A 19,637-nucleotide genomic window follows, 5' to 3' on the forward strand; every position below is an offset into this window, starting at 1 on the left:
GTTGATCTGATAACCAAGATAGCTACTAAGTGACTAACAGGCAGGTAGCATATATACTGTAGATATGCTGGACAAATGGAATGATTCACATCCTGGGAAGAATAGAGCCAGACAGTAGAAGATTTCAAACATGCTACTCAGAACAGCATGTAATTTAAAACTTGTAAACTGTTTATTTCTGGAATTTTTCCAATTGATATTTTTGAATCACAGTTGACCACAGTTAACTGAAACTACAGAATGTGAAACCACAGATAAAGGGAGACTAATATATTGACAAATGATAGCTGCTTTGGATGTAGAAGACTGTAAAAGTGACTCAAGGACAATAGGTTACCCTTCTCAATCCAGGTTCTTTAGCTTCATATCTCTGGAAAGAGATTCCTCTAGGTCAGAATCAGTGACTCAAGAATTCCTTAAACAGGAACCCAACTCATGAAATGGGAGTCTTATTTCTTTATAGTTTGCTTATGTTTGCTGAATATTCACTGGGTCAATGGGGCCCTCAGGAGGGCAAACAGTTTCTCTCCATTGATGGGTATACTCTTGACAGTGCCATACAAAATAAACCCTGGACTCTTTCTCCAAACTTAGCGTACAGGAAGATGCTTCTATGACTGCAGACTCAGCCTCTGACCTCTATGGCATTTGGGAAGAATCTAGGAAGTTCTTCCAATTCATCTGAAGCATCCTAGGTCCTATCCCCAATGAATGTTTAGGGCTTCACCATGACACCAGGGGATTTGCTATCTGAAATGTGAATCTGTGAGTGCAAATACATGCTCATCTACAAGGACAAATGTGTACAAGTGTATATCAGAAGAATGGGGAGCACAAATTAGGACTCAATATCTAGGGGGACTAAGGTCTGGAGAAAAAGACAATGACACAAACCAGTTTTGCTTGCCTCAGCAGCTGATGCCTCCATTTGCGGAGTGACACTGAAGATTTCTGCTGGCCTTGAATTCAATCTGGAAGAAGGAAGAAGGAGTCAAATATTTCAATTTTAACAGGATTCTCAAATATGTACCAAATATTATCTGTTGGCATTCCACAACATTCCCACTGCCATCTTCTTCTCTGGATTATAGGAGCTGAAAATCTTGAGACACTTCTCATACTCCCTTGTCAATGCAATCTCTCTGTACAAAATTTGGTAAAGGGAGATAGAAGCAATACTTTTGCTCTAACAGGAAGAGCAAATAAGTGTTTTTCAGTAGATGTGAATTTCCATGGCATCCTGCTGAACTCCTTTCTAAGCTTGGAACCATGGGACATTCATGCTATCAGCAATAGTTTTCTGCAGTTTTCTGACCTCTGGGTGGCAGAAACAACTTCCTGACTTTCTGAACTGTGGTGATTCTGAAAGCTGGTGGTGATTCCTGATCTATGTTCCTCCATACTCTTTCTCACTTCCTGGACTGGTGATGAGCAGAGTGCCTCAGAAGTCTTGTTGAGGAAGGCAGAGTTCACAACAGCCTCTTTAGTGTGGTTTAGAACACTAAAATCTATTCCTCCTATTTAACAGCCTTTTGCTACTCCTATCCATACTCCCTTTATCCTCCCTGTTTAAGCTTAACTTTTGCATAAAAATGTTTGCAGCTGGATGTAAGTGGTGATCCAGGGCAACAATGGTGCCAGGCACAGACACAATTGTGCAGGGAGAGGGCAATTTCCCACAGTATGGAAAAATCCCGCCAAAGTACCAGCATGTTTCATATTGGGCGGGAGAGGATAACAAAAACTAGCCCCATTTACCAGGTATCTGCCAAGAGCTATTCTTGGGGTTGGAGTTCTAGAGATGCTTAAAGGAACATCAGCAGGCTGTCTAGGGCAGGTGGTACTTGGCTGAGGCAGAAAAGAGGCCCAGGAAACACTGGATCCATGCCATCTCTTCCAATAGATTAGTAGATCCCAACAGCCCAAACAGTGTTTAATTCATGTGTTTAATTCCTGAATGCTATGCCCTATCCAAAGCATTAACCCTTCTCTTTGTGTAAGCACCTGTTCCTGCAGAATCAGGATACGGGGACAATCTGGCTAGAGCCACAGACCAGATGCTTCTGCAGCTTGGGGTTTCTCCACTGTCCTCAGGACACTGTCATAATAACATAAGTATTTTCAGCCTAGTGGAAGTGATGTATGAAAAGACAGTTATTTGGACACCTCTCCTCTAGAAATAAATAGGTTGGTATCTCTAAACCTGGCCATCCTTGACATATACACAGAAAATAGAGTGAGAAATAATTCATTGCTCACATGTCCTAGTGAAAACATGCTCTTTTCCTAGGACTTCTACACATGGCTTAGACGGAACTAGTTCCCAGGAGATTTCTGTACTGAGTGTTCAGTACAGAAAAACACTGGAGAATGTGAGGGAAATTGCTGAGGGTAAAGAGAATGAGGAGGAAGATACATATGTAAATAGAAATTAAATATCTGATTGAGTCCATGATCATCTTTGACACATCTATGAAAAGTGCCTGGCGTGTGTTAGCTCCAGCACAAAAGGTGTACCTCAAGGTATACCTGGGCTGGGACTCTTTTTATTCCTGACCCAAGGAGGTATGTCAGTGACCAGTCAGTTATAACAAGCACAGAGTGCACACTTGGCTTCTTTCTCCCAGAAAGTGACAGGCAACAGAAGACTTTTCTCAAAGCCACTTTGTCACTGGCTAGCACCCCCCAGAGCACACAGTTCTCTGCTACTTTACAATGTATTTTCCCAAAAAAAGTAAACACCAGATTGTTCCAGGACATCTATGGTGCCAGAAACAGAAGCCCTTCATTTATGTTACAGGAGAATGATTCATCTAGATTTCTTCCCTCATTTCAGAAGGTTCCTGGTCCTGCAGCACAACTTCAAAGCCCCTCTTCCCGGGCAACTTCCCCAGAGCGGGAAGTTGTGCTGGGGCTGCCAGGACTCAGCATGACCCAGGGTCTGGCTCCGTACCGCCCCGCACGGTCTGTACGTGGCCTTGACCTCCTGCTCCTATTGACTCCAGAAGCGTGACTTCTTCCTATTCAAAGGAGCTAAAGGAAGCCGAAAGTGTGGTTTCGGCGATAGAACAGCGCGGGACTACAGATAGAAAACGGGCTTTTGCCCCGGCGCGGGAGGGAACAGGGCCGCGCGGCGTCCGCTCCCCTCTCCTCTCTCCAGGTCTTTCCTACAACTCGCTAGGGAATACGGTCGCAAGCTCTAGTCGCTCCCTCCCGCCTCAGTGTGAACACTCAGTACCACGTTCCCTAGCAGGCGCCAAGAGCGCCATTGGCAGTGTTGCCACGCCCTCGCCTCCCGCCCCCAAGCTACGGCGCATGCCCAGTTCGGCTAACTCGCGTTCCCAGGGGGTGACGGGAAACGGAAGTACTCGGAGCGCCCAGGAGGGAGTTCACAGAAGCTGTTGTCATCCGCCACCGAGGTTTTGGGACTTGGCGGAGAAGTAAGGGGAGGTGTGATGGTGACGGGCTTGATGGGGAGGAATGGCGGGGCTGTGGTGTCGTGTGTTGGCTCACCTTTGGGGATTGAGTGACCCCTACAGTGTGGTAGGTTGGAGGCTAGGCTCTTGGGTCAGTGAGTCGTGGATGGACTGATGGCATTGAGTCATTCAGTGACTACTACTGAGTCCTACTAAAGGCCAGGCTTCCAGGCCGGTTCTCACACTAATCTGCACAGGAGCCCTATGCAGTGGTGCTACAATTAGCTTTATTTTAGAGACAAAGCAGGACAGTGTGGCTCAGCACCTGTCTGAAGTCACGTGGGTGTTAATCTCTAGAGATCCTTTTTCTTTTCCGGGTAACACTTAGCCCTTTCCAATGTGTCCTGCCCTTTATTTATTATGTTTATCTTTTCCTTTCTCCCCTACTAAAATTAAAAAGCTCCAAAGGAGAATGGAAATCAGATTTTGATCACTTATATGTCTCCAATACGTAAAAGAGGCACGTAGAAGTTACTCAACTCATGCCTTAAATTAATAGAAGTGGCACAGCTGGCCATCAGTTGGTTCTAGAGTCTGGACTCCTAGTACAGCAGTGTTGAACTCATTGGCAATACTGGAGCTCATCATGAATGTTAAATCTTGAAACTAGAAAGAGTCACTATGCCTCCATGAAAAGTAGCATAGGGGTCGCTAATGGAATCTCCTGTGGTCATTGTGTTTTCAGGGCAGAGTGTACAACTGAGACCACTGCTAACCAACTTCAGACTCCAGCTTATCAGCACCCTGGCTTCCTCAGTCAGTCTAAGAAGCCCCAGCCTGAGACCTCTGGAGGAGGTGAGCTCTCTGGGTGGGAGGCAGAAATCTACTGCTGCAATGATGGCCCCAGCCATTTGCATTTGTCTCTGAGTTCCTTGATACTGCCTAATTGGGAACAAGAGAGTTCCTCTTGAGTGAGTTGGAGGAGAAGCCTCAGCCCAGAGTTGGAGACTCACAGAACAATAATCCTAGAAGAGTTGGACCTACAGTGGCCTTTGACCTTCCATTCAGCTGAGAGAGCAAGACTGACTTAACTTCCATGTCCATCAAATTCCATGTGCCAGTAGGTAGTTTGATTCTAACAGGGAGAAAGAGAGATGAATGTCATAGGTGGCTGGAGGCATGGATGGAACAGCTGCCCTGCTACAGTGGCTGCAATGGCTGGATGAGGCTGGGAACAGTTACACCTTTCTCCTCTCCCTAGCACATACAAGTTCACAGCATTATGCTCCCTTCTCTTGTCATTGAGCCTTCTGTATTTGAGTTGGTCCCTTAGCATTAGCATCACACACTCTGAAGAACATGCTGAATCTCTCTCCATCCTGACCAAAATGAAGAAATACATTTTAAATTTTTAGAGTTTGGAATTTCAGAGCAATCTCCAGGCATGCTATCATCCAGTTCTGTTGCCTCTTTCTGATGTTTTCGAAATGGCCTGAGAAGGTGCCTTGTTAAGCTCCCCAGGGCTGACCCTATTGTCCTGATGCTGCCATAGTGACTGTTGCAGTGTAGGATGGTTACTCTGCACTGGAACTCCTTGCTGGAACTTTCTTTGGAAAACTGCCCAACAAGGAAGAGCATGGCAATCCAAATGCCAGTGGTGTGAAAGGAGAAAGTGACAGGGTAGGGATAGATGGTGAGGGGCCAGTGGAGAGTGGAGGGCCAGGAAGGCAAACACAGATGCACAGTAGTTTTCAGCTTCCCAAAGAACTGACAGTGCTGGAATATGTCCTGTCCTCAACTGTCCTTTTCCTCAGCCTTCTCAATCCCATTTAGTTTCCTTCCTCTAAATCACATCAAGGGATTCTTCTCATTCACCATCTGCCAAAGGTCTCTTCATCTGAGTGTGATTATAAATGATGTTTAATATTTTTAAATTTTTATATTTCTCAAATAAATAAAAAAAGAAAATTGAAATCATCATTCAAAGGTAATCAGTGCCATTTCAAAAACTGCTCTTTGGAACCATACATATATATTGTTTAACATAAATGAGATCACATTGTACTTGTTTTTTTGTAACCTGCTTTTAAAATTCTAAGCACAGTAATTTAAAAAGCCTATGTAATGGGGCTGAGCTGCAGCTCAGTGGCAGAACACTTGCCTTGCATGTGTGAGGCACTGGTTCAATCCTCAGCACCCCATATAAATAAACAAAAAAAGGCATGCTGTTCATCTACAACTACATTTTTTTTTAAAAAGCCTATGTAAATGTGTCTGTTTTTATATTTCTTATTTTTAATAGTATCCTTTGCTGGAAGTTTAGTTGCTTCCAAAATTTGGAAATGACTACAGTGAACATCCTTGCAGATTTGTGCACATTTATTATTGTTTATTTCTGATAAATTTCTTGCAATAAAATTGTGGAGATAGAGGAGGTATCTTTAAACGTAAGTCATACTTCTCTGCAGTAAGGAAAACAAAAATCCCTGTGTAAAACCCACATGATCTTAGCATAATCCCAAGGAAACAGACTGGGTCTACCAGGCCATGTTTCTAGATCATTCTCCCCAGGGTTCAAAGATGATTATTATTAGGCTGATACTGGTGGTGTTATGGCTGTCCCCACTGATATTGACCCTCCTAATTCTGCCCTTTTAGGCCTCCATCCTTTGTCCAGAGCAGAACAGGATGGCCATTTCCCAGGTAAGTCCCTGATTTCTCCCTACTTTGTCTTTTAGTAAAATTGAGCAGCTTTTTGTAATGTGTATAGTAAAATTTTTTAAAAAACCACCTAATTATCCCCTCTATCCCGTTTTCTACTGAACCTATCTACCTCAGGGACAGAGAGATGAAGACAGACAGATAGATACAGGGGAAAGGGAAGACAAATTCTCTACTCCTTCCTTTGGCATCTGTACCTCATCTTTCCATATATTTATCAAATATACATTTCCTTAAATCTGTATTTACCTATATAGACTCATCTTGCTTTTTCCCTTTCTTCACTTCTAGGTCACTTGTTCTTATTCATTACATTTAAAATATAAAGGTAAATTTGCCCTTAATGTTTTAATGTACATACACAAAAATAATAGTCAAAACTATCAATTTCTCCTCCCCCAGTCCCACATTCTTCCTCAGAGATGCACACTATTAACAAGTTAGTGATATCCTGGTGTAGATGCTTTTATGTCTATTTAATTAAGCAAAAATATATATGTGTATGTGTATATAAATGCACACATGTTATATATGCATATGTAACTGTATGTGAATATCTGTGTATATAAATGTACACGTTATATATGCATATGTAACTATGTATGTGAATACCTATATGTTTACATTACTGCCATCATACTCTCCTATCCATCTTTTACCACCTTATTATTATTAATAGTAGTATTCCTTGTCAATATGTAAAGATTAATTCAATTCCAGTTTTGTAGAATGGATATTATCACTTAATTATTTGTCTATTGATAGATAATTAGGTTTTAAATTTTCTTTTAATATTAAGACAGTGCCTCATAAGCAATGTGCTACATTTCTATTTGTTCTGTAACATGTTTATTGAGGATATACCTGAAAGTTGGATTTTTGAGTCAAAGATATTCACACTTTAAGTTTGCCCTAAGTCTTTACTAATTACTACTTTCACAGAATGTTAAAAGACCAGATAATTTCTATGTTCAAGGTTTCCAGGCTAATGAAAGATCAAAGGGAATCAAATTTACTTTATGAGTGCATTTAACCTTAAATGTGATGAAGATATTACAAAAGAGAAAATTATAGACCAATTTCACTTAGGATATAGATGTCAAAATTCTAAAACCATATGCTGAGTTGAATGTGAATAAGTGTAATTGAGCATGTTTCAAAGTAATTTTTACTCATGGCAAAATTTCAAGCAAAAGCTTTGTTAAACAAAAGAAGAACGATAATTCTTTCTGTCACCCATCCCCAAGTCTTTTTCTCCTTCAGTTTTCATACATTCTATCTAGATACATGAATCAGTTTTTTGTTTCTTTTTCCTTTTTTTTTTTTTTTTGATACTATGGATTGAGCACGGGGGCACTTTACCACTCAGTTACATCCCCAGACCTTTTAATATTTTTCTTTATTTTGAAGCAGGGTGTGGCTAAGTTGCTGAGGCTGACTCCAAACTTCCTGTCCTCTTGCCTCAGCCTCTCTAGAGTAGCCAAGATTGCAAGCATATGCCACCATGTCTATCTTCTTTCTCTTTCATATGTATAAGTGTTGTTATTTTTCCTTTTACTAGATTTAAGCTTCACAAGTTCAGGAGATTTATTTATTTTATTAATCTTGACATCCACAGGGCCTAACACTTCGGTGTCTATTCAGTAAATATGCATTGAATGTATAAGATATTTTAACACTCTACTTCCCCTACAAAGTTTAACATAATTTAAGTATATATAATCCTGTGTATACAGTATTCCCACTTTGCCTATGGCTTTGCTTTCTGTGGTTTCAGTTACATGCAGTTAACTTTGGTCTAAAAATATTAAATGGAAAATTCCAGAAATGAACAATTTATAAGTTTTAATTTGGATCTCATTCTGCATAATGTGATGAAATCTTGTGCTCCCTTGTTTCATCCTTGTCAAGCTTCCATCGTCCCTTTATTCAGTCTATCCACATTGTGTATGCTAGCCACCCATTAGTCTCTTATTAGTCATCTCATTTATCCGATCCACTGACAGAGTATCACAGTACTTGTGTTCATATAACCCTTATGTAGTAACATTATATTAGATGCCTATGTCATTTTCCTCATTTCATCTCATCATATAGACACCGTATCTCACATCATCATAAGAAGTATGGTACAGTGAGATATTCTGAGAGAAAACACATTCACATAACTTACAGTTTATTGTTATAATTGTTTTGTTTTATTATTGTTGTTAATCTCTCACTATACCTAATTTATCATTAAGTATGTCTGTATTGGAAAAAAAACAGTATGTAAAGGAATTCAGTACTATCCATGATTTCAGGCATTCATTGGAGGTCTTGAAATATATCCCCTGTAGATAAGGGAGGACTACTATAATACTCTGCCATATTGCAACTAGTGAACAACATAAGAACAAATGTATAGAGAAAGACAAAATACTGTAGTGTCTTAAAAGGGGGTGCTGAAGACAGACCACATAGATTTTAATCTCTAGTTCCCAGCTATGATCTGGGATAGTTACTTTATGTTCTGTGCACCTTATATTCCTCTTCTGTCAAGTTTCTCCTAGGATGGTGATGAGGATTAAAATCTTTAGTACAGGTAAAGGTCTTAGAATGGGCACAGAGTATGCACTCAGTGTGCACGAGGTGTCATGTCCCACTTCCCCCAGCTGATCCCTTTGTGTTAAAGAGGAATGTGCTGTTACAGGAATCCCTGACCTTCAGGGACGTGTTTGTGGACTTCACCCTGGAAGAGTGGCAGCAACTGGACCCTGCTCAGAAAAACCTCTACAGGGATGTCATGCTTGAGAACTACAGCCACCTGGTGTCTCTGGGTGAGGGACTGCTGCACAGGGTGACATGGAATGCCCCCAGGAGTATCTCCCTCTCTAAGCTGCTGCAAGCTCAGTGGCATTGAAATCCTCAGTGAATTTGGGCAGGAGGCTCAGGGTCAACAATTCATAGTTCCATTAGGTCACTGGATAGGACATTTGTGCTCTCGCCTTCTAGGTGACTGTTCTGTACAGGGGCAAGTTGCTGCGTGCATGGGGTAGTCCCGGGGCTGCACCATCTTCAGCCTGAAGGGATGGACCTTGGTCTGGAATGCCCGCAGCATTAATGCCACAGTCTTATGTCATTTCCCCTGAACAGGGTATCTACTTGCCCAACCAGATGTGATCTTCAGGTTGGGACAAGGAGAAGAGGCCTGGAGGGCAGATGGAAGGACTCCGATACAGAGCTGTCCAGGTGAGCAGAATCCAGGTGCGTCAGGCCAGGATAAGGAACCTAGTTGTGTGTAGGAGCTGGGCCCCTGGGCTGCACTTAGGAGCTCTTCTCAGCCCCCAGACTTGTGACATGACTCTGGTCTGAAGAATGAGCTGTGGTGATATCCAAATGAGGCCCCTACCTTATTGGCCTTTTGTGGTCTCTTGTGTTTCTTCACCTGGCATTCACACAGAGGGTGGTCTTTCTGGTTCTGACATCCCACCTCTCTTCCAGCCTCCTGGCTTGCTAGGGAGAAGTGCCAAGCCCATTCTCATCCCTTTCCCCCTCCTTTCTGGAAGCTTTTAAGACTTTATTCCCCCTTCTTGGACTTTTGTGTTTTTATTGGAATAATTGTAGGCGAAACACCAATTTCCTGTCTATTGGGCATGCTGTACAGGGGCAAGTTGCTGCGTGCATGGGGTAGTCACCAGGGCTGCACCATCTTCAGCCTGAAGGGCTGGACCTTGGTCTGGAATACCCCCAGCATTCCAAGCCCTTTCAGTCTGAAATTTGGAGTCTTTGTTTTAGCCTCAAGAAAATTATTCTACCTGTTACTTGCCGTTGGTATGGACGACAAAGCTTTGCTAGCGACCTTTAACTCTTTTAGGCCAGGTACCCACTATGTTCTCATCTGTCTTTGCTTTGAACCCAGGAACCATAAACCTTCACACTGTTTCTGTTTTCTTATTTCTTCTCAGACTCTTACAAATCTGACTTGATGCCACTGCCATCCATCCATTTGCTTCTCTCAATAATACTTTCTTCCTTCTCAGCTCTTTTTGTATTATTCAAAAAATACATAAACTTGAGAAGCCATTGCTCCCAGGTAGAATATTTCATTGAACCATGTTTCAGTCCTGGATGGATGGAGCTGCCTTTTGTCTTTGATTAGTTTTTTGTTTATTTTCACTTTGAGCTGCTTGTGGGGATTCAGAAACTCCAGTTCTATTGGTCTCCTTTTGCTCTCCCATTTGTACTAATCCTCTCCATGAGCCCATCCCAGAGAAATTTGATTAGAATGCTCTTACTCTTCATAGTGTGGCCCATGGACCAGCAGCCTGCGAATTTCTGGGACTCTATGGTGTCAGGCCTCACTGAAGATTTACTAAATCAGAATGTATATTTCAGCAAGCTCTTCAGAGAACTTGCAGGCACAGGACAGCTGAGGATACTGCTCTATTTTTCTTTTCTTTATTTTTTGTGGTGCTGATGATAGTATCCAGGGCCTTGTACATGCTAGGCAAGTACTCTACCATTGAGCTACACCCACAATCTGAGAAGCACTGCTTTTTAGAGATTCATTTCAGAGCAACATTCTTGGTCAAATGTTGGCCACATGGATCCATAGGTGATTCCCCAGGTGGTTTTCCCAGGGCCTGGTCCTACTGAGCAAATATACCCACTCTCTTAGAGGCACCCTGGACTGGTCTTTGTGGCCCCCACTGCTCTCCTGCTTCTCCTTATTTTTTTTTTCCTAGCTATAGTATTGTTGTTACAGCTCAGTGCACCACCATATCTGCTGCCTCACAGAGATGCATGAGGATTCCAGGTGTACTGATGGCACAATTTCTTAATTTCCAGTGATACCTGGAATTAGAATGAATGTTCTCATTTCACTGGTATCCTGAAAGGGATGAAAACTATATTCAGGATAGTCCACCCTCCTGATTCACAATGCCTGTTTATTTATTTAGTACCAGGGACTGAATTCAAGGGCACTTAACCACTGAATTATATCTCCAGCCATTTATATTTTTAAATTTTGAGACAGGGTCTCTCTAAGTTGCTTAGGGCTTGGCTAAATTGCTGAGGCTGGCTTTAAACTTGCAATCTTCCTGCCTCGATTTCCCAAGTCACTGAGATTACAGGTGTGTGCCTCCACACCCAGCACAATGTCCTTATATTAAAACTGCATTCTATTAAAATTTAATATAGACATGCACATGTTCAGTCTGAGTGAAGAACATAGGATAAAATGTAATCTTAGATTCATTCCCACTTACACCTCCCAAAAGCAGCCTTAACTAAAGGTTTTTGTTTTCAGTTCTTCTGTTGAGCACCACCATAGGTCTAGGGAATATCTTTATTCCTACACTTCTTGAATTTTCATTTGTATCTCCTCTCAATGAAAGATAAGAATTAGCTTACTTACCCTTTGGCTTTCTGCTCTCAGCTCTTCATGTTACTTAAATTCTTATCTCCTTTGTTACATTTATAACTTTAAATAACATTTTTTTTGCATTCCACATGGTAATTTCAATGCAGTAGCTCAGGAGGCTGAGGCTAGAGGATTATGAGTTCAAAGCCAGCATAAGCAACTTAGTGCAGCCCTGAGTAACTCAGTGAGGTATTGTCTCTAAATAAAATACAAAAAGGGACTCAGGATGTGGCTCAGTGTTAAGTGCCCCTGAGTTCAAATCCATGGTACCAAAAATAAAATGCCTAGCATACAGAGGAGTGTGCCTGTAATTGCAGCAACTTGGGAAGCTGAGGCAGAAAAATTGAAAGCCTGAGGCCAGCCTCAGCAATTGGTGAGATCCTGTCTCAAAATAAAAAAGAAAAAGGTCTGGGGATGTAGGTCAGTGGTAAAGCCCCTTGGTTCAATCTCCAGTACCCCCCCACACATATACCAAAAAAAACCCTATAGCTTATTTCTCTACTGAACACACAGAACCCTAGATAGAAGAGTGTGCATCTCGTTCTTCTTTACCCAGTGTTGGACTGGTGGAAGACAATGAATAAATACATCGTTTTGTACCTGGGCAGAGGAAGGAGACTTGTTATTCATCCACACCCAAGTGGCTAAGAGTATGGACTTTGTAGCCACATAGTCTGGGTTCAAAATCTGGCCATTTCTCTCAGTAGCTATCACTGTGGACAAATGGCTTTGCCTCTCTTCACTCATTGTAGAAGGGGGCTAATGATAAAACTTAGTGATTATCAAAAGTTAATGAATTGATGTATGTAAAGCATCTGAAATGGTACCTGGCATAAAGGAAGCACTCAAAATTTCATCACTGTTTTTACCCATACAGAAGGGGGGTTTTCTGTTTGTTTTATTTTATGGAGTGATTGTTAACCAGATATATATTTCATAATTACTATGGAACTCTCACAATAGTCATGAGTAGGCCCCACTCTCTAGAAATTTTTTCAGAAACCTGGGGTGGGCCTGGTTATATGGATTTTGAATAACATTCCAGAGAGTTCTAATGTCCATGTTTAGTTAAAGGTATGCTGCTTAAAATATCTGCTAGAGAGATTTCAAGGAAATGGGAGACATAGCAAAGCCAGCATCCAAAAGCATGGGATCAGGATGGGATGGGAATACAGGAGCATGTGGACTTGCTCCTAGACAACCCTCATAATTCCCAAGGGTGGATGCAAAAAGCAACTTGAATTGCTTCCCATTCTTCCATACTTAACCTATTTGGGGACTGTAAACCACCCCTCCCCATGCCTGGATAGGTCTCTGATAGTTCTCTAGGTTAATTTCAGATAATAAAAGTCTCCTAGGAACTGTTGGTCTCAAGAGTAACCTCACTATAATAATAAAAAATTATCATCAAATCCCATGTAGTAGTAGAACCTCTGAAATTTATGTCACATTTATTGATCTTTTCACAGAACGAATTTTTAGCTTTGTTAATTTCTCTGTGGTTTCCTCTTTGTTTTGTTAATTTTTCTCCTTTTACTTTTATTTCCTCTTTTCTATTTAGGCTGGATTTGCTTTGCTATTCTTTACCCAGATTTTCCCCCCAACATTTTATTATGAAAATTTTCATAAAGAACAAGTAAAAGAGTTACAGATTGAATGCACATATAATATCTCCACCTGGATTAAATAATTAACATTTTGCTATATTTGATCTTTCTCCTGTCTGTCCGCCAATTCCTCTGTCCTTCCATCAGTTTACCTGTATTTTTTGCAGTGCTTTTCAAAGTAAGTTGCAAAGACTAGTATATTTCACCCCCTGAATTCCCTATAGGCATATCATTGGTACTTATGAGGTATTTTAATAAAAGGATATGCATTATTGGCATGTGATCTTTGGCTATATGTTGTAATATTCTAACATAATTCTCTGTATATATATATTTTTTGTATGGTCATTATATATTTATGCTGATGTTACTGTGTTGCTTTGTTTTCAAGTGAGATTTATTGAGCTATAATAATGTCCAGTATGAAGTTCACCTTCCCTAGGTACACAGTTCTATAATTTTGACAAATATAATTATGTAACTATCACCACAATCAAGATATTCAACATTTTCATCTCTCCCAAAACACCTTTGTTTCCGTTTATAATTAAACTTTCTCTCCACCCCAGGCTTTATCTCTTTCCCTTCTAGTTTGTTTCTTTCTAGAATTTCATATAAATGAGTCATATATGACTTCTTTCACTTACTTTAATGCTTTTTAGGTTCATCCATGTTGTGTATGCATCAGCAGTTTGTTCCTTTTTATAGCTGAGTAGTGTTCCAGTTTATCGATGGACCAGTTAATGCACATTTGACTTGTTCCCAGTTTTTGGCTATTATGAATGAAGCTTGTGAACATTCTTGTACAGGTATTTGTATGGACCTATGATTTCATATCTCTTGGGAAATATCAGATTTAGAGTGGGATTGCTTGGTCTTATGGTAAGCATATATTTAACTTTGTAAGATATTGCCAAAGTATTTTCCAATGTGGCTGTATCATTTTGTTTTCCCACCAACAACACACCTTTCTAGTGGGTATGTAGGGGATCTCATTGTGATTTAAATTTGCATTTATATAATAATTAATTATATTGGGCACGTTTTCATGTGCTTATTTGCCATCTCTGTACCTTCTGTGGTCAAGTATCTGTTGTAATATTTTGCTATTTTGGTTTATTATTAAATTGTATGGGTTATTTACATATTCTGGCTATAAGTTTTCACCAGCTATGTGTTTTCCAAGTATTTATTCCCAGGCTGTGGCTTGTTTTGTTATTAATAATATCTTTCACAAATGTTTTTTGTTTTTGATAGTCTAGTTTATCAAGTTTTTCTTCTGTGATCATACTTTTTTATGTCCTATTTAGCAACCTCTAACCCAGTAACAAAGATTTTTTTCACATGTTTTATTCCAGGAGATTTATCATTTTAATTCTTAATATTTAAGTCTATGACTGATAAGGAGCTAATTTTTGTATCTGGTGTGAGGTAAGGGTTAGCATTCTTTTATATTATTCTTTGCATATGCATTTCCAAATGTTCTTGTAACATTTTTGAAAAGGCCATTCTTTCTTAATTAATTTACTTTGGCATTATTTTTGAAAATTATTTGAACACTTATGTTTCAACCTATATACCAGTGTCACACTGTCTTAATTACTATAGCCTTATATTAAGTGCTCAAATCAGGTAGTGTGAGTCCTCTAACTTTCTTTCCCTTTTCATAATATTTTGGCTATTCTAGGTCCTTAATATTTTCTTACAATCATCTTTTCAACTTCTGTCAAAGACCTGCAAAGGATTTTGTATGAGATTGCATTGAATCTGTGGATCATTGATATGTTAACAATATACAGTCCTCTAATTCATAAATATGGTATATCTCTCCATTTACTTATGTCTTAAATTTGTTCTCTGTAATATTTTGCAGTTTTGAATGAACAGGTCTTGCAATATTTTCTTTAACTTACCCCTATATTTTATGTTCATAGAAGGTAATATAAATGTTGTGTTTATGCATATACACATACATATTTGTTTTATATTTCAATTTCTCATTGGTCATTGCCAGTTATAGAAATATAACTGATTTTTTTATGTGGTTTGTATCCTGGAACATTTCTAAGCTCACATATTAGTGCTAGTAGCTCTTTTATATATGGCTTAGCATTTTCTATATAAATTATCATGTTATGAATAAGGACAGTTTCTTTCTTTCCAATCTAGATGCCTTTACTTTTTTTCTTGCTTATTGTACTGGCTAGGATCCTCGCTATAATATTGACAAGGAATAGGGAGGGCAACATACTTGCCTTGACCCTGATCTCAGGACAAATACATTCACTCTCTCACCGTTAGGTATAAGTTTACTTATAGGATTTTTCATAGATGACCTGATAAAAGTTGAGGATATTTCCTTCTAATCCTGGTTTTCTCCAAGTTTTTATCATTAATGAATGTTGAACATACTTTTTATGGATCAGTTGATACATTGTATTGTTTCTCCCTAGGATAGTTGCATTTTATATTATTATTGATATTATTAGATTTAGGCCTATCATTGTATTATTTCTTTTCCGTTTGACCTCCCTCCTTTTGTTTGTTGTTCTGCTTCACTGTTCTACTCTTTGGAATATTTGACTATTTTTTTTTAATTTAACTTTTTATTTTTATGTAATTGTAGGTTCTCATGCTCTGTAAGAAATACTACAGAGAGACCACATGTACCCTTTATCCTGTTTCCCCCAATGGTGACAGCTTGAAAAACCCTGATACAAATCACAGCAAGCATATTGATATTGCTAAAATCAAGATACAGAATATATTTCTATTACCACAAGGATCTCTATATTGCTATTTTATAGCCAGACCTATTTCCTTCCACTCCCAACTCTTCCTTAAATTATTAATTTATTCTCCATTTCTATGATTCTTTTAATTTACAATTATTATATAAATGGAGTCTTGCGGTATGAAACTATATGGTATTGGAGCTTTTCACCCAGCATAATTCTATGGAGATTCACCCTGTTGTGTGTACCAATAGTTTCTTCCTTTCAATTACTGAGTAGTAATTCGCCAAATGGATACCCCATAGTTTGTTTAACATTCCCCCTTTGAAGGATATTCCTATTTTCAACTTTGTTGATTTCTGTTCTAATGTTTACTCTTTTCTTCTGATGATCTTTCTTCATTTCTATCATATACATTCAGAGCTGTAAATATCCCTCCAAATTCTGCTTTAGGTATGTCCTACAAATTATATGTTGTTTTTTCACTTTTGTTTCATTCAAAATATTTTAGATGTCCCTTAAGGCTTATTTAGAAGTAAGTATGTCTTTAAATTTCCAAATATTTGGGGTTTTCCAAGTATCTTTCTCTCATTGATTTCATTGATACTGTTATTGCACATATTATTTCTTATAAATTTGTTATATTTTGTTTTAAGACCCAGAATATGTCTTATCTTGGTGAATGTTTGATATGCACTTGAAAAAAATGTGTATCCTGCTGTTGTTGGATGTAGTGTTTTATGAATGTCAATTAGTGGAGTTGGCTGATAGCGCCATTCACATTTTATCTATATTCTTGTTGGTTTTCTGTCTACTCGTTCTATCAGTTATTGAGACAAAGAGTGTTGAAGTCTCCAACAATAATTGTGGATTTGTCTGTTTCTCTTTCAGATGTATCCATTTTTGCCTCATGTATTTTGAAGTGCTGTTATTAGGTACATATGCTTTTAGGATTGTTATTTCTTCTTGGAGAATTAACCATTTTATCATTTTGTAATGTCCTTCTTTGTCTTAGAAATCTTTCTTGTTCTGAAGTCATTGTCTGAAATTATTATAGTTACTCCAGTTTTCTCTTAGCTAGGTTTTCATGTTATATATCCATCCCTTTACATATTTTAAATTGAAAGACTATTTTTAGTACAGTTTCAGATTTATAGTAAAATAGACCAGCTAGTACCAAAAGTTTCCTTATACCTCTCCCTGACCCCAGTTTTCCCTAATAGTAACATCTTGCATTAGTGGAGTATACTTGTTACAATTTATGTGTGAATGTTAATACATTATTAACTAAAGTCCATATGTTACATTAGGGTTCACTCTTTGTGTTGTACAGTTCTATGGAAATGCTGAAAAATCCACCATTAATGCATTATACAGAATAATCTCAGTGCCCTAAAATTTCCCTATGCTTCACTTTTTCATCCTTTTTCCCCTCCCTCCTGGCAAGCACTGATCTTTTTACTGTCTCTGTAGTTTTGCCTTTCCCAGAATGTTATATGTTTGGAATCACACAATATATAGCCTTTTCAGACTGGCTTCTTTCAAATAGCATATGTATTTAAGTTTCCTCTATGTCTGTTCATAGCTTGATAGCTCATTTCTTTTTATTGATGAATAATATTCCATTGTATGGATGTATCAGTTTGTTTATCCATTCACCTACTAAAGGATATCTTAGTTGCTTCCCGTTTGGGGCAATTATGAGTAGAGCCACTATAAACATCCATGTACAGACTTCTGTGGACATGTTTTCAACTCATTGTGGATCATTTCCCTTTGAAGTTTATGATTTTTTTTTTTTACTGTGAACTCCTTTTCAGTGAGAGTTCTTTTTTATGGAAGCATCACTGTAGAATGGTTTAGAAATAGAGCCCACTAGTTTCACTAATGTAGAATCAATTTAGGTGTATTTTTCAACTTTGGGGGTCTTGTATGATACTTCAAATGTCCATTTGGGATGTACTCCCTCAAGTGGTAGAGAAGTAGGGTTTTGATTTCTTATAAGTAACTCCTTATTCTTCTTACCATTTTCATTAACTAGTGGGTGACATCACTCTAATTTCTATTTTACAAACAGAGATGGCTTTCATGATTCCCAGCTCTAAACTGGGAGCTCAGTTCTAGTTCTCTGCACATTTATGCCCTGTGGCCTGGAATTCACACTCATGATTAGAGCCTTAATCTCTCAACTGCAAAGCCACACAGATTTGGTTTTTATTCACCCTCTCACTTTAAATTTCTTCTTCATTTTTGTCACCTAGTAAATTTCTTGGTTTTTAGCTTGGCTGCATATTACGTTTTTTTTTTGGTTAAATTTGGGCCAGCATTTCTTTGCATTTGCAGTCAGCACAGGTAGGGGTGGTGGAACATGGGGAGGATCCATCCACATCAGCTCAAGTCATGTTGATAGGAGTTCACCACAGGGCATTTAGGGCTTAATGTTTTCCCGTAATATTATAGTTTAAAAAGACTTACAAATTGAAGGATTTATCATATTTTTCCCCTAGAAGTCTGGCAAGTTGATGAGCAGATAGATAACTACAAGGAAAGTCAAGACAGACCTCTGTGGCAAGCTGCAATCATAGACAAGGAAACACTGAAGGATGAAAGTAATCAAGAATGCAGAACATGCAGAAAAATCATTTATCTGAGTAAATGCTTTGTTTCTGTAGGACGAAGACTCCCTAAGTATTACTCATGGAAAAGTTGTTCAGACCATAATTTTAATTTTCTTAGTCAAATCAGAAGCTATGTAAAAAAGAAAAATGATGGTGTAAGGTAAATTGGAAATTATCTCTGCATTCTAATCTTGATAAAGCCCAACCTGCAGAGAAATTTTTTGAACCCAGTCAACAAGGAAAAGGCCTCCACCAGAAGCAAGCCCTTAATAAAAGATAATTCAAACTGGGAAGAAATTCTATAAATGTACTGAATTTGGTAGTGTTTTTTCTAGAAAACCAACCTTGTTGCCCATCAAAGAATTCACACTGTAGAGAAGCCTTATGAATGCTGTGAATTTGCAAAAACCACCAGCCGGAAGATAGCCCTCATAGCACACCTGAGAACTCATTCAGGAGAGAAATTCTATGAATGCAGTGTATGGGAAAACCTTTTTCCAGAAGGCACCCCTCATCAAAAATCAGAGAATTCATATAAGAGAGAGACACTATAAATGCAGTGACTGTGAGAAAGCAGTCAATAGGAAATTCACTCTCATTTAATATCAGAGGATTCATACAGGGGAGAAAAATTATGAATGTAATGAATGTGGAAAACTTTTCAGTGTGAAATCAGCTCTCATTGTGTATCATAGAACTCACAGATGAGAGAGGCCCTATGATGACTGGGAAAGACTTCAGTGGGAAGACACCTCCCACTAAACATCAGAGAAGTCACACAGGACATAAAACCTAAAGTCTGCAAATAAACTTTCAGGTGGAATAACTATTCTTTAGTTATACATTGTTACACACTGTGTATCAAAGAATTCATTGAAAGTAATCATGTAAATCCAGTGAATATCAGAAAGCCTTCAGATATTGCTCAGCCTTCATTTGATTTAAGAAAACTCAGTGTTGTAATATTTAAAGAATGTAATAAACATAAATTTCATTTATGAGTTGTAATATATTGTTCATTAAAGAATCTATGAAGGGCCAAATCTATGAATATAGTGAAATTTTGGAAAGAAAATCTCATTTTATATCAGAGCTCTTATGTTCAGGAGATGCTATCAATTTCATAAGTTGAA

The 19,637-nt window shown here is 38.7% G+C and overlaps 1 protein-coding gene across 1 annotated transcript in view; it reads left to right on the forward strand.

Moving 5' to 3' along the window:
• Positions 1–3,359: 3,359 nt before the first annotated feature.
• Positions 3,360–19,637, forward strand: part of LOC143639426 (uncharacterized) — an 831,269-nt gene continuing 814,991 nt past the window's right edge. The window contains 8 exon segments of the mRNA XM_077107580.1: positions 3,360–3,440; positions 4,162–4,271; positions 6,075–6,119; positions 8,830–8,956; positions 9,273–9,383; positions 18,394–18,654; positions 18,657–18,780; positions 19,110–19,168. Coding sequence (XP_076963695.1) covers positions 6,105–6,119; positions 8,830–8,956; positions 9,273–9,383; positions 18,394–18,654; positions 18,657–18,780; positions 19,110–19,168 — 697 coding nt within the window. The 5' untranslated portion in view covers positions 3,360–3,440; positions 4,162–4,271; positions 6,075–6,104.

Source organism: Callospermophilus lateralis, chromosome X (genome assembly GCF_048772815.1).
Source record: "Callospermophilus lateralis isolate mCalLat2 chromosome X, mCalLat2.hap1, whole genome shotgun sequence".
NCBI classification, from domain to species: domain Eukaryota; kingdom Metazoa; phylum Chordata; class Mammalia; order Rodentia; family Sciuridae; genus Callospermophilus; species Callospermophilus lateralis.